Source organism: Salvia splendens, chromosome 13 (assembly GCF_004379255.2).
Source record: "Salvia splendens isolate huo1 chromosome 13, SspV2, whole genome shotgun sequence".
Classification (NCBI taxonomy): domain Eukaryota; kingdom Viridiplantae; phylum Streptophyta; class Magnoliopsida; order Lamiales; family Lamiaceae; genus Salvia; species Salvia splendens.
This window is the reverse complement of record NC_056044.1, coordinates 6868556-6885249: the sequence shown is the minus strand read 5'-3', so window position 1 is coordinate 6885249 and position 16694 is coordinate 6868556. Positions and strand designations below refer to the sequence as shown.

General features: G+C 38.5%; 1 protein-coding gene across 1 annotated transcript; it reads right to left on the bottom strand.

Annotated features, from left to right (window-relative positions):
• Positions 1-324: 324 nt before the first annotated feature.
• Positions 325-4386, bottom strand: LOC121762872 (NAC domain-containing protein 91-like). Its single transcript, XM_042158885.1, has 6 exons — positions 4048-4386; positions 2589-2869; positions 1957-2244; positions 1486-1830; positions 904-1359; positions 325-816 (listed from the first exon to the last, which is right to left on the bottom strand). Exons 1-6 carry the CDS (start codon positions 4211-4213, stop codon positions 550-552), a joined length of 1803 nt encoding a protein of 600 aa, XP_042014819.1. The 5' UTR covers positions 4214-4386; the 3' UTR covers positions 325-549.
• Positions 4387-16694: the final 12308 nt, after the last annotated feature.

Below are 16694 nucleotides of genomic sequence, written 5' to 3'. Positions count from 1 at the left end.
GATAGTTATTTGTCTTCTTGAGAAACAATCTTAATCACAATTCTTTATGTATAATTGGATTTTATATGCCTCTTATACACATTTGGCAAGGACAATTCTAGTTCAGCTTTGCCTATGCTATTATAACAAGTTGGATTTAAATCAGTATTCAGGCAAAAAAATGGGAAGATCCCCATCGGAAAGAAACTTGAAATTTCTATTCACAAAATCTAATTTTTACAAAATTTCTACTTCAGAGAAGCATTTGAGAATGAAAAATGTAGCCTCCCCCATCCAAGACAACATCTACAAGGAAAGAAGCATTAACACCTAGCAATCACAAAAAACCACAATTGTATCCTGTAAATCTCTATAAACATATACGACAAAAAAAGTAATCCCCGATATATGTTACATAACCATGTACAGAAACGATCATCCATAAAGCTAAGCAATAAGCAAATCCAAAGCATCCAGGCGTAACATTTAGCTTTAAAACGACAAAATATCAGGACCCGGTGTTAACCTATCGAACTAAGCAAAAAAGGCTTGATTACTTTCTAGTTAGTTTCATTTATAGGTAGAAAATGCCAACACAGCAAGAAGCATGACTATGAGACTCATGGCCATGAGTACCTTAGGCATGTATCTCGATGATGAAACTGAAAGTGCACAACCGGAGCGCTGTGAAACAGTATCTTCTGATTTATTATATGGTGATTCAGCTTTGGCCTTTGGGTTTGTGCTTGTGTCATTTGAGTTCCCATCTGTATTTGCATCGACAGTAGTTGAAGCCCCCGATTCATCAGGAGAGACCGTAGAAGCCTTCCCATCATCCTGTAGTACCAATGATTCTGTGAGGTTAGAATGCCATAAACTAGACAACGGTATTGATTGGAATTAACGATCAGAAGAACATCGCACCTGGGCTGTGTCATCTTCTTGCGTTACTTTAGTTGGCTCGTTAAGAAGGCCACACTGAACCGATCCAACTTGAAATTTACTCTGCAGACGAATTCTTCTTGGAGCAGTGCCTGATGCAGTGTGCTGCACGCTGCTTTGATTAGGAATCTGACGTTGCCTTATCACAATGCCAGTTCCGGAATTCGTGTCTTCCACTGCAGGGCTATAGAGACCAGTGTTTTCAACATTTGACACGTGCCCGATGTAATTGACAGAAGCGAAAGTTGAGGAATCATTTGGTAATCCAAAGAGGTTACTTGCGTAACCCAAGTTCCCCAGGTCGTGACCACTGCTAACATAAGAACTATGACCATCTTGATCAACAGCTAGCATTTCAGAAGAAACTTCACTCTGGAATGGAGATTCTTGCTTGATATTGTCCTCGAACGGCTCAACTGGCAGCATAAACAGATCAGCCTAAAGTAGAGATAATAATATTTGCTATCAGGTCTCCATTAAGAAAGTAAATCCAGCTATAAGACGATATTATTTGCAGTATAATTAGCCTTTAATACAAGTAAAGTAACAAAGAAACTTGCTTACCTGTTTCTGAGACACCTCACCCTCCAACTCACTACATGAGATACTGGCTTTTACATTACTGTTAACATAGTTGTCACCATTGTTGATGCTAGGTAGACACTGCTCCTCAAAATCAACTAAAACAGAATTCAAGAACTTTTCAATATCATCAGTAGCATTGGTTCCATAGTGGAACGGGAACCTTTGTTGACAATCGCTGATATCACCATTAATGTTGTTATAGAAGTATGGGTTTCCAAGCTCTGACTGCATCTGGGAATGCAATGGGGAAAACATTTTCCCTTCTGTGGTCTGGGGCACAGGGTAGCAAAACTCATCCAATAGTTTCTCCAGTTCAGGGTTAGGCTGAATCAAAGAAGTGACAAATATAAGTAGTGTCTCAGGTTATTCAAGGAAAAATAAAAAGGTTAATTAAATAGATTACAGCTGGTGAAACTGTTAGAAAGCTGGGTAGATCATTATTTCACTCACAGGAATAGATTTAATGTCTTGTACATTGTCTTCAATCTCATAAGCAATGCCGCTGTCATTCTGCCAATCAATAGGTATAGCAGTGCCAGCTACAGCTCTCTGAGTACTAATGTTCCGATGGCTTCCAGTAGAAGGTTGTGGTTCAGCACTACTGCCTAAACTGGGACTCACCAATTCTGATTGTTCATGTTCAGCAGATCGAACTTCAGGAGGAGAAGCAATTATCTCTTCAACTTCATCTAGTTTCAGCTCAGCCTTTTTAAACAAACGGCAGAGTATATAGGCGCCCTAGCAAGAGAAATCACCACATTTAGTTAGTACAAGAAAACGGAAGAAATCAATGCGCTATATTCCTTGTGCAATGCAACAATATTCAAGATACATACTCAATCCAATTAGTGTTACAATACAAGCAAATGGTTTCTTCACAAGTTTTCAAATTTCTTATAGAATCTGACTATACAACTAAAGCTGCAAACTTTCAAAATTAGTCAACATTTACTTAGTGCAAGAAAATGTGCATTTTTGAATCAATTAACCATGAACAAACTATACAAACTAACCATGGAAACAGAAAATATAGCTCGCTCTTAGAGAAAAAGACTATAAAAGCATAATAAAAAAGTGCCAACCTGGCCAGGATGCGTGCCATCAAGAGACTTATCAGTAGCACGATACTCATGAATCACCCAGTTGGTCCTCTTTCCATCGGGTGCACGACCAATGTAGAAAACCAAAGTCTTTTTCATCCCAATCTTTACTCCCTTTCGGGTAGTTATATTCCTATCCTTACCGGTCGCCTTCCAGTAACCTTTCTCCGTGGCCCGGTTCAATCTCTGACCATTTTGATATTTCCGATCTTTCGGGCAGAAGAAGAACCAATCATTGTCAGTAGACTCTACCACAGACAAATCTGCAAGACAGGGAAGAAACACAAGTTATGATCACCTCCAAGTTCAAAGCCAGATGTAATCTCTGATAGGCAACAACAACTAATAACAATAAACATCATCAGTATGGCTGTGTACGAGACAGATAACATAATCATATTAGCTTCCACTAACAATCAATCGGATAATTACTCAGAAAACTCAATTTCCATCAAAATCCTAAATTAAAAGATAATGCATTCCGTAGTGCTTAAATTATGTTATACTACATAGCAAACAAAGTCATGCTGAGTTGAAGCATAAAACTGCCAAAATTAATCGCACCGGACGAACCCTAAGGCCATCTCCAACCGTTTACACCAAATTCAAACTCATTTTTTCAATATATGTCACATCAAACATCCAACCATTTACACTAAACTCAAAACCAAAAGAATATTTCATATTCATCTACTTTTTTTACTTTTTCATTCTTACCTACATTACATAGTTATCAAACTTACACATTAACCCCACAACACTTATTCTTATTAGATTTATTTACTTTAAGTGCATGTTTGGTATGAACAAATCTGTTCATATCTACCCTATAGTATAAAATCATGTTATATATAATCGCATTATTAAAAAAATTAATACTAATAATTTATCTAAGACTTATTGTAAAATGAATTTCAAATAATCAGAAATATGTGCCAACTTATAAAATTTATGCGCCCATTGCCCACATTATTAGTTAAATAATACTCCAGTATTAAAAAACTAAATTACGCCAATCTCCAAAATAAATATGCGCCCATCTTCAATCAAATTAATTCATTAGGCTTTACTTTTTATTTACTAAAATTATCATCCTAAAGCCTATTTGACATCTACAAATAAAACCCTAAAAAAAGGCGCGTCTTCTTCGCGTAAACGTTTCTTGTTCATTTCTTCACCAAATAAGTTCTTCCTTCTCCATAAATCAGGTATATCTCCTTCCTCTATTCGAAAATACAGAACAAGATGGATTTATTTGCAATTTTCAGAAATAATTTTCGTTTGCTATTTTAACATAATCTTAGATCCACATAATCTTAACCAATCCACAACACAATCCTACTTTAACAAGCTAACAAAAATCAACGCACCTTACCAAGAAGCCACACATTAGAATTACTTATTCCAACAATACCAGCAAAATAAAAGCGCACAAACTTACCAGGTAAATCCCAGGGCTCCCATTTACAAACATCAATTTCACGAATAACAGAGACTTCCTTATCCCGCTTATTGATTTTAAGCCTCAGATAGTGATCGATCAGCTCCTCGTCGGTCGGCCGGAATCTATACCCCACCGGTAAAGCTTCAACCGGAAGCACAGCCATTGAACAGTAAACACTATTGCTTTTTTTGCAAAATTGAGGGAAAAAATAAAGAAGAGTGTTAAAGGTAAAGTAACTATATGAGAGAAGAAGCACTAAGCAAAGAGGGTGAGATTCAGGGGAAATTCAGTGGGTTCCAGTTGAGGATCAGAGATTATTTTAGAGAGAGAGAGAGAGAGAGAGACGGAGAGAGAGATGGGGACATGCCCACCGGTTCCGGTTCCGGCGGTTAACCGCCGAACCGGAACCGGCGGTTCCGGAACCGGAACCGGAACCGGCGCAATATTCCCGAACCGGAACCGGCGCAATTCGGTTCGCGGTCCGGTTCAGGTTCAAGATATTTCGAACCGGAACCGTCACCGAACCGGCGGTTCGGGACGGTTCGGAACCGGCGGTTAACCGTGGAACCGCCGGTTCCGGCGCTGAAATCGAGGCAGGTGGATGAGGGCCGGTTCCGGCGCTGAAAAACGGTCGAAACCGCCGGTTTTTTCGGCGGTTAACCGGCGGTTAACCGGAAAAACCGGCGGTTAACCGCCGGTTTAGTGACTTTCGAGGCGGCGCGGAGCACGAGGCGACAATGGAGCAGCTTTTGCAGACGGTTCGTTGACCGAACCGGCGGTTTTATTTCGGAAACCGGCGGTTTTGGCCCGGAAACCGGCGGTTCCGCCGGTTCCGGCGGTTTTCCGCCAAAACCGCCGGTTTTGTGAAAATTCAAATTTTTTTTTTTTTTTTAAATTTCAAATTCGAATTCTTCCATTTTCCCCCTCATTTTTTTCTATAAATACCCCCCTCTATCCTCATTTACATTCACCCCACTCTTGTGTTAATAAGAGTTTCTCTCTTCAATCTCTCAATTCTCTCTCTTTGTCTCCAATTTCTCATTTGTGCTATTGTGCTTCCATTTAATTACGCAATTGCTACTCTTATTACGCATTGTTATACACTTATACAGTTATACTTGTTCCCGTAGTTCTATAAGTTGTCTTTCTTTCTCAATTACTAAAACAAAAAAAAATATATTATTCCATATTTCTACATTTCTACATACCATTCCAATATGTCTTCATCCCGAGAAGGTCGTGTTGATAAGGGAAAGGGAAAGGCCAAGAGGCCATCTCGGAGATCCGTTATTGATGAAATTTCTCAAATGAACATGGATGAGTGGCAGGTTAATATTTATTATCTACTAATTTCATTAATTTTGAATTACATTTCATTATTGTTCATAATTTTATTTTGTATTTACAATACAAATATTATTTTGTAGGCTCGAGAAGAGCAAGATGTGGCACATGCTATTGCTCTCTCTCGCTCTCAATACCAAGGCGATGCTTATGTTGGTACCGGTAGTGGTGCTCCCGGTCGCGGTGCCTATTCCCAACAAAGTCCAACCCCCGTGAATGTTGATGAAGACGATGATGATGATGATGATGACGACGAGGAGGAGGGGGAGGAGGTAGAAGAGGTTCAAGAAATGCCACCCCCACCACCACCAAGGAGTCGGCGTGGTCGTGGTGGTCGTGGACGTGGACAACCTCCTCAACCTCCTAGACCAGCTGAAAGGTCTTTAACCTCAAACATCTTCGTGAAACATTTCAAGAGGGTACAAGATAGTAACGATCCAAACACTTATAATGTGTATTGCAACTATTGCGAAAACGTATACACATTCCGAAAGGGTGGAGGGTACGGTACATTTACCCGTCACCTGGAGAAAGCGCATCCGGTCGAGTTTGGTATCGCTCCAACCCAAACTCAACTCAACTTTCAACATGGAGTCGGAAGTGGGACGACGGGTTCATCCCAAACATCAGGTATGTGTAGCAATACTCTTTTGAAATATGATCACAAAAATGCTCTTAATGTGATGTCTAGATTTGCCGTTATGAAACATTTTCCATTCAATGCTTTTGATAACGATGCTTTTGAGTCGAGTATGCGGCAAGTATATAATGCCGCTGCAAGAAAATTGAGTCGAACTTCAATGACGCGAGCCGTTGTTCGACAATGCATGGAAAAGAAGGCGCAATTAGGTACGTTTATTATTAACTTAGGGCATAAAGTTTCTATTTGTTCTGATGTGTGGACTGATTGTTTTTGTAAAAATTCGTATATGGGCATCACGGTGCATTTCGTTGATCACAGTTGGACTTTAAACAAACGTTTGATTGCATTTCGGGAATTTCCCGCACCACACACTGCACAAGCAATTGCTCAATTGATCATTCAAGTTTTGAATGAATTTCAATTGATCAATAAAATTTTTTCTATTGGTTTTGACAATGCTAGCGCTAACACTGCTAGCATAGATGATTTAATCAGTGCATGTTCTCCTGTTATTGATGGTAAATATTTCCATGTGCGATGTATTGCCCATATTTTGAATTTGTGTGTTCAAGATGCCATCGATTTGTGGCAAAAGTATGTTGATCCTATTAGAACTGCTGTGAAGTTGATTCATAACAAAGCTCCTATTGGTAGAGCTTGGAAGAGATATTGTCATGGTAAGCAATGCAGGTACACCAACTTTCGTTTGGATGTTTCAACTCGGTGGAACTCGACATATGATATGTTGGAGTCGACTTTGAACCACATTGAGTATTTATGTGATTTTTTTAGAAGTTGTCCTCATGTTCCTTCTGATTTGATTTTGATACCCGCTTGTTGGGACCACAGCATGGATTTATTTCGATTATTCCGCGCTTTCAAAAATGCCACTGTTGAGTTATCCGGTGTTTATTATCCTACTTCTGTGCGCGTTTTGGAGCATTGCATGTATGTGGCAATTGGTTTTAAAACTTGTGTGAAAAATACTCAATTCGTTGAGTTGAAGGCTATTTTGTTTTACATGGTTGAAAAATGGTTAAAATATTTTTCACGTATTCCAAATGTGTTTTTGATTGCAAAATGCTTGGATCCAAAGTGGAAGTTGCATGGTGTTTATAAAATTTTAGACATGTACTATGGTTGTTTGCACGCTTTGGATTTTTCTCAACTCCGCGAAATGGGCTTGACAAGAGGAGAATGCTTCGAACTAAGTATTCCGGATGTTGATGAAATCAAACATAGGTTAGATAGTGCACTTCGTTCTCTCTACGCGGAATATGAAATGCGGTATAACACCGCTCACCAGGTACGTGCTCCTCCTAGTCCTTCTACATTTGATTTTGGTGGAGGGGATTTTTCCAATGTCATGATCGATCCCGACGTAGTATCACAATTGCAAGATCTATACGGTACTACAACCAATAGGACTAGAGCGACTAGTGAATTAGATATATATTTGGAATCGCGCTCTATTTTTCAAGATGCAGGTCCTCCTACTCAACAAATTGACGTCCTTAATTGGTGGGGAACACATGACAAAGAGTTTCCGATACTCTCCATCATGGCTAAGGAGATATTCGCCGTTCCCGCTTCCACCGTCGCCGTTGAACAAGCTTTTAGTGTCGGCGGTTGTGTCCTAGACGACAAAAGGAGCAATCTCTCCGCCAAGAACATGGAAGCCACTATGTTACTTGACGATTGGGCAAAGGCGGACATGAGAGCACAAGAGCCGGATTTCGACTTCCGTGTAGAGAGTGATGGTGAAGAATTTTCTTCCGATGGCGATGACGAGGTCAGAAGCGATAGCACTCAACATTAGCAATGAGTCGACGGGGGCGGTGAACGGCGAGCACTGCCGACCAAAAAGGTAAGCAAGGTAAGAGAACTACGTGGGCTTTGATTCCTCAATAAAATTGTGGATACGTAGGCACCTCAACTTAAATTTGAAAAGTTTAACTTCGAAAGTTTAAGTTGAGCTCAAGCCCTTTTCAATTTTTTTTTTTTCCCCCTATTTCATAGATCATTCAGGATGCGGCTATGTTGTACTTGAAGATCATTAAAATATATTCCCCATTTGATAAATATCAAATGCGGAATATATTTTAATGATCTTCAAGTACAACTTAGCCGCATCCTGAATGATCTATGAAATCTTACCTTGGAATCAACCTTTTTTTCTTGCAAAATGTTGCCCATTTTCTAAGCAAACACATATCAGCACGCTATATACACATTGCTGCATTTCTAATAGGGGCAATTTGATCTTCCAAAGCAATCAATGCATCTCGAACACACATAGTCAGAATATTATTCAAGCATCTAGCATGGAAAAAATTAGTACTAATAGATAGTTTGTTCTGATTTTTTCCATGCTAGATGCTTGAATAATGTTCTGACTATGTGTGTTCGAGATGCATTGATTGCTTTGGAAGATCAAATTGCCCCTATTAGAAATGTAGCAATGTGTATATAGCGTGTTGATATGTGTTTGCTTAGAAAATGGGCAACATTTTGCAAGAAAAAAGGGTTGATCCCAAGGTAAGAGAACTACGTGGGCTTTGATTCCTCAATAAAATTGTGGATACGTAGGCAACTTAACTTAAATTTGAAAAGTTTAACTTTGAAAGTTTAAGTTGATCTCAAGCCCTTTTCAATTTTTCCTTTTTCCCCCCCATTTCATTTTTTTTTAAATTTACCTTCCGAGTCCGACGAGGCGACGAGCCGACGCCCGACGACACTTGTAAATTATATTACATTGTTGTATGTTGTTGTATTGTATACTTATGTATTGTAAATTGTAATGTATCGTTGTCCGTTACAACTTACAACTCAAAATCAATAAAATTTATTTCATTTTCTCCTTATTCGTCTTATTTGTGCTTGAATTATGCATTGTCTTGTTCCGATTTGTTGTATAAAGCCAAATTTCAAATTTAAAAAAAAAAAAAAAAAAAAAAAAAAATTATTGAACCGGCGAAACCGCCGGTTCAAAAACCGGAACCGCCAAAACCGCCGGAAAACCGGCGGTTCCGAACCGGAACCGGAACCGCCCGGTTTTCGAACCGGAACCGGAACCGTGAAATAGCCTCACGGTCCGGTTCCGGTTCCGCTTCCGCCAAAACCGGAACCGGCGGTTCCGAACCGGAACCGCCGGTTTTCGAACCGTGGGCATCTCTAGATGGGGGAGTGTTATTTCTGAGAAAAGAGCGAAGCGCGTTCAGAGCATCCACAATCGTGCTCTTGCCAGCGGCACGGTTGTGGGCCCGGGCGGTACTATTCATGTCTGCTCTCCGGCAAGAGCACAACACCCACAACTGTGCTCTTCCGCAAAGACGAGCACAATTAATATAAAATTCAATTACACAAAAACATTTCCATAATATTAAAATTCATTTAAAACCCACAATAAATATTACAAATGACAAATAAAATTAAACATTGCATAATTAAAATCCTAAAAATTAAAAATTACATAATTAAAATCCTAAAAATTAAAAATTACATAATTAAAATCCTAAAAATTAAAAATGACACTACTCGTTGCCGAATTTCGCCCACATGTGGTTGATTAGGTCTTCTTGTAGTTGATTGTGGATTCGAGTATCGCGCATTGTGTGTCTTGTCTCGATCCTCTGGCCAACCGTCGTATGCTCGCCTCGGCGTAGGGGAGACCTCGCTGTTGAGCTTCCGGCTTCGTCCTCGTCGTAGAAGCTAGCCGCCCTCGGCCCTTCGTCGGCTATAATCATGTTGTGTAATATAATACACGTGAACATGATGTCGGCGATATTATTCACGTACCACAGCCGAGCCGGGGCCTTCACAATGTTGAATCGAGCTTGAAGGACCCCGAAGGCTCTTTCGACATCTTTTCCGCGCTGACTCTTGACGCTGCGCAAAAAGAACCCGTCTCGGGTCGTGCGGGTTGTGGAGCGTCTTCACGAACGTCGACCACCTTGGGTAGATACCATCGGCGAGATAGTAACCCATGCGGTATATATTTCCGTTGATGGTGAAGTCGATCGCCGGTGCTACACCATTCATCACATCATTGAAGAGTGGTGACGAATATAGCACATTCAAGTCGTTGTTGGATCCAGCAACGCCGAAATATGCATGCCAAATCCATAGGCGGTAGTCGGCGACCGCCTCAAGGATAAGCGTTGGGCCGCCGCCTTTGTGACCGCTCAAGTGTTGCCCCCTCCAAGCAGTCGGACAATTCTTCCACCTCCAATGCATGCAGTCAATGCTGCCAAGCATTCCGGGAAAGCCATGGACTGATTCGTGAAGACGAAGCAACCGTTGGCAATCATCAGTGGTGGGTGCTCGAAGGAATTCATCCCCAAAAGCAGAACGAACGCCCTCGCAAAAATTCTTTAAACATAGGATTCCAGTGGACTCACCGATATGCAAATACTCGTCGAACATGTCGGCCGTTTGCCCAGTAGCGAGTTGTCGGATGGCACACGTACACTTCTGCAACGCCGTGATACTTTGCCGGCCGGCTGCATCTACACCTGTTTGAAAGTATTCAACACGTGCGGACAATGTGTTGACAATTCGCATGAACAAGCGCTTTGACATGCGAAAACGGCGCCTGAAGTAATCTGCCGGAAACCGCGGCTGGTCGGCAAAGTAGTCGGCAACGAGCCTTTCGTGGGCTCCCTCCCGGTCACGATGGATGTACCGTCGATTTGATCTGGTTCGTTGAGGAGGAGGAGCAGGGGTATTCGCCGCGACATATGCTTCGTAAGCGGCACGATGTTGTTCGTAGTATTCTTGTTCTTCGCGTTCCGCTTCCGCCATAATATGGGTGAAATCCATTTGAGATTTTGAGTGGGGGATGAATGTGTTGATAGTTTGTATGAGAATTATGAATGAGAGATGAATGAGAGATGATTTGATGTGATAAATGGATGATGAATGTGTGTATTTATAGATGATTTTGGGGAAAAAAAAAATAAAAAAAAATCAAAAAAATTCAGAAAAAACGGGAAAAAAACGGCCATATTTTTGGGATTTGGAAATTTTTTTTTTTTATTTTTTAGCATTATTTATAATTAAATACCGATTTTTAAAAAAAAATAAAAAAAAAGTTTAAACACAACGGCTATGCCGTTGACGAATGGGAGCGCGCCACGTGTGCGTCCGCTGGCACGGACGTGCTCGATATATCGAGCAGCGCCGTGCCAGCGGCGCGGCTGCAGCGGCGGCGGTCCTGCGCCTTGCCAACGGCGCGGACGGCGGTGGCGTCTTTCGCCACCGCTGCGGATGCTCAAATTCAGCGTATATACCGTGTGAGACTGAAATACCTGTTTTAGCCCTGCCAGACAAGTAAAACTGCATTATGAATTTATGATTATTATCCCAAATTATATCTTGTAATCATTATGATTTCTAATTGTTTTTTACCTTGGTTTTAAGAGACTTAAATTGTTTATAATCTCCACATAATTTTACACTACAATAATTAAAAAATTGTATATGACGATTTTATTAATTAACGATAGAAAATTTTCATTAATATTTTTTTTAGGGCTGTTGCAACTTGCAAGTTATAACTACAAAAAAGATATAGTAGAAATCATTAATTCGGACAAAAACCATGAATTTGAAACTACAGGCCCTTTTAAATTAATATTGTCATGCATGGAAAAACATAAATACTTCCTCCGTTCCATAGTAGTGGATTCATTTTATCACTTTGGTACGTTCCATAGTAGTGAAGTCATTTCCCTTTTTAATAAAAGACAACACATTTCTTCTCTCTTACTTTATTCTCTCTACTTCTTCCCCCTTTCTATTTTATTATCTTTTTATTTAATACATTATACACGTTTTTCTTAATCTCCATGTTGAAAAGAAATGTCTCCACTATTATGGAACAGAGAGAGTATATAGTATTAAAATCATTCTAATATTTTATATTGTATATTCAATATACAACAGTATAAGAAAATTCATCTTATTCTTACCCACAAACATTATTATATTCATCTTTTTATTATTGTGGGCTGGATGTGGATGTATTTAAAGGTGTGCACAACATTTGTGATGAGGTTGAGGTTGAGGTTGAGGTTGAGGTTGAGAAAGTCACCTCCACATTTGGGGCTGTAATAGGGCGTGGGATCCACCCTATTAGGCTGACGGAAGTGGCTGTTGATTGCGTGAGGCGGAGGATGATATTGAAGTAAGAAAATAACGAAAGAGAACAAGTTTGCCCTAGTTGAGGTGCTAGGGTTTGGAACAAGAATGAGAAAAAATATGCTTTATTTCTCAATGACTCGATCTATGGGAATTCTACAATTTATAGAATTCCCCCTACTTGATTTGGACTTACGACTTGGGAAAGAATCAAGAAGAAAACCCAATAAGATTGACTCTAAATAAAACGTAATATTCTTGCGGAATAAAATCAAAAGCAAAAAAAATAAAGATTACAAAATCATATTCTACTAAGTGGTGAAATCTTCCAATCGTGATGGACGTGATCTTTTCCTCTTTGGTCGTCCATCCGTTGGGCCTTCTACATGGGCCTTCTCCTTGCCTTTACTCGTCTGCATGGAGGCTTCTTCGTCGAGTGTCGGTGAGGCTCTATCAGGCTGCCTTTTTACAGATGATGAAGAAGGGCTCTTCAGTATTCTGTGGGGTCTAACAGGTTCCATCTCTAGTTGTGTTGGAGGCTTGACTCCAGTGAAGATGGAGGTGGTGAAGACATGGATTACTTTTGTTGCTTTTAGTTTAATTCGTTCTTCCGTTTAATATTCTGTATTGTGTAAAGTGTTCTGTTTAAATCTAATGTTTGGCTTTTCTGTATTCAGATTTGTTCCTTCATATAATATTTGACTTATTGAAACCTACTAGTATTAATTTAGCTTATGGTACGCGTTATACATTACAACCCGATCCCCAAACTATACTTAAATTCGAAATCCATAGTTTCAAAAAAGAATTTTAATTTTAATTTTAATTAACTAATACACTTAGATTGTGCAATGTAAGACTTAGTCAACAACTTCCATTCATGCAATAAAGCAAAAAAAAGTTGTACTAGTCATTGACTTCTGCCAAGTTAAAACACCCATATATCTTTATTCTTTAACTTATTTATTTAATTGAATAAATACAACTACTACATGAAGGGTAGTGATAAAATACAAACTCTATATATTGTATAAACTCTAAACTTTCAACATAGTGTCAACACAACGTCAACACAGTGTAAAATTTCAAGATTTTGATATCAATACAATGTCAACAAAGTGTCACAACCGTTGACACGGTGTTGATATTTTTTGCTGCTGTTATTTTGTAATCTGTTGCCATTTTCTAACGGTCCAGATCATAGTTTGGAGTTTGTACAATATTTAGAGTTCGCATTTGATTGCATTCCACTACATGAATGTTTATGTTTTAGCGCTTAATCTCAAAAAATTGATTAGGAAAGAGACTCTTTACACCTAATTTGGTAATCTTTTACTCCCTACTATAGAATGTCATGATAAAAAAATAACTCTACTACTATGAAACATACTATGTAAAAGTTTCTAATGCAACAGTTCAAGACGTAGCCAAAGCCATCACATAATACTACAAAACACAGTATATTAGTACATTCAATTATGTAGTGTTTACCTCTGAAGAAAATTTGCACATTGAGCTAAATAGGTTCGAGGGCGGCAATCTCACTAATACTATAAAATGAGGGAGCTTTGATTTCCTATCACAACATTCGTTCACAGAGTTGTTGTAATCTTCTTAGGTTTTCCTATCTACAAACGACTTCGTCATCAACGGGACGAGCGCGAACTGTGGTGCACAAGCAGCCGCCACCATATCTGATGTCTGGCTATACAGCAGGCCTAATCGGAACTCTTTCCTGTGACAAGCAACGGGTGTCATCTAGTGATCAGTCGAGGGCATGGTCAGAAATAGAGTAGTCTTCTGGCCACATCCCCTTCTCTACCTCTGAATCCGATCACCTGCTCTGCATCGGTGGAGAAAGCATCATTGGTGTTCGCCATACGAGGGCATGTTGTGTTGTAATTGTTGGATCTTCGTATGAGAAATGTTGGTGGTGATTCCGACTTTGGAATAATTAAAGTTTTTCATTGGAAAATAAAGTGCATGGATAATTAATTCAAGAAGGTATTAGAGAAGCACTTTTATTAAAGAAACTTGGAGATATTATTTTACTCTACTTCTTTAACTCACGGAACACACAACATAAAATCTCATACCGAAAAACAAACATTTCATATTTATTGGGGTGGAGTGAGTATTAAAGTTTAAATTGTAATCATACCAAGATACCTTAGTAAAAATATCAATAAAAGGGAAAAAACAAATGAGACTTTAAATAGTAGTAGAATGTGAGTATAATGAGTTAGTTGAATAGTGGGTCTACCTATCTAAAATGGTGAAAACCAAATGGGACTTTAAATCACAAACATCCCAAAATGACAAAATGGAACCTTAAATCGCGGACAGAGGGAATAATTTCTTGGAGAAAAGTTGTTTTCTTAATTTCTAGGAGAAAAGGGAAGTCATCCACGATATATGTTCAAATTCATAAGTTTCATATCAAAGCAGAGAATGATGATGAGATCACGAGAAATCTACCAAGGAGGGGAATCATTATACCTCCTACAATGTGTAAGCCTAGACTTATTGATAGAGTTTGCAGCAGAAAACCAAATAAATCAAAGTTTAAATCTATTTAGCAAATTATTTAGACCAAATCTTTTCGCACAATTAACATATGAAGCATGCTCATAACTTGAATTAAAACATTCTTATTGATTAATTGAAACCCTAAGCATGTATACTATGGAGAGAATTATATACTTTAATGATTTCTCCAAAGAATCAAAGATGGCTTGCTCCTTCTGTACTTGAAGATCTTCATTACTATAACACAAATCTTCTAACTTTATCCCAAACTTATATCTCGATCTTATAGTTTGAATAGAGAAGTGACAGAATCCCATAAGATATGTCAGATGAAAATTTTGATCCCTACTAAGAGACGGGGACGAAAATTTGACGTTCGATCTACGTGGCCACAAACCAATTCACTAGACCGGCCAACTCACAAGAGATGGCGTTCGATCTACGTGGTGTACACTGGTCCAAGTAGGGTTTGCGGCCCTACTGAGACCCGAATTCGATTAAACATAAAGCATGGCACTTAGCTCAGTAAAGCCACTTCAGATAGGCTCAATCAAAACACAAAAGCATGGCAAGAAAAACGTTTCCACCTCCTTTTCACATAAAAGTATTTAGGACATAGTCCTTATTTAAAGAGAAAGTCCACCTCAATCGCTTAACTCCTCAATCAATTTTCTATTCCAACCTCAAACGTTGTACACAAGTTCACCCTTTTTAAAAAATGATATTCTAAAATTAGACTTTGATAAATAAATTAATTTAACAATGTATACATACGGTCTTGCCAACAATTAGTTGTCAAAACTAAGTAAATTAGTCCTCCACAAATATTAGTATCAGCCGATTCACTCTCAAAACCCATTAGCCCTCCTAGCCCAAACCAAAGTCACAACCATACTTGAGTATTTGGACTACCAAGTGAGGCCCAAAAAGAAAGAAGACAAAAGTGCTGCTCACTTTCCTCTCTCTCGTAAATCTCAAAAAAAAGATCAGAACAGAATTTATCAGCGAAACTTAAACAAAGAAAACTATTAGTCATTCCGTCCCACGTCCCATACTAAATGGCATACTTAGGATTGACACGAGATTTTAGGTGAAATTGTTTTATGTGTTAGGTAGAGAGAAGATAATATATTAATATTAATGTGAGACGAAACTTTTTTCCAAAAAAAAAAAGAAATGTGATATTCTTTCAACCCAATACACGTATGTGTACAAAAAGAACTCTCTCTATTTAACAATTACACCATTAATATTAAAGAACTCTCTCTATTCTCTCTGCTAACTTCAAAATTTAACAAAAACTCAATTCAGTGCTCCATCTACCTCACGCTGACTCCCATCTCATTTCCCTCAACATTTTGAACGTGGAATTTGTGGAATGGAGTTTTAGAATATAAAAGAATTTGATTGATTTTTTGTTGGAGATTTTTAAGTTTGGTGGAGATATGGGAGAAACGAGTGGATCCTCTGCTTTGCATATGAAACGCATAATATCATGAATGAAACGCAGATCAAGCATATTTCAGTTTTATTCCTTTTTTTCTTTTAATTACTTGAAGTAAAACTAATTCAAATTACCACCACCGCCTGGCCACTTTCTCACATGGAGTATAATAATATATACACTTTTCATTTTCATCTGTCCAACAAAAATAGTGTACGTTCTATTTTGGAAGTTATATCAATTTAATAATATATGTCTCACTATCTACAAACATTACCTTAAGTATCATTCTCCTTCTCTCTCTTACTTTACCATACTATTCTCATCTTCTCTTTTACTTTACCATACTATTCTCATCTTCTCTTTTACTTTACTAATTTTGTCTTGATTCATATACCATATCCATTGCACATATTAAAGGTAAGAATTTAACAAGTACCATAATCATTGTATGAAATTCAGCTTTCAGGTGTATGGATTACAAATTTGTTATGTTATCATGATTTACTCTCGCGTTATATATATCTATATATATAATATAAT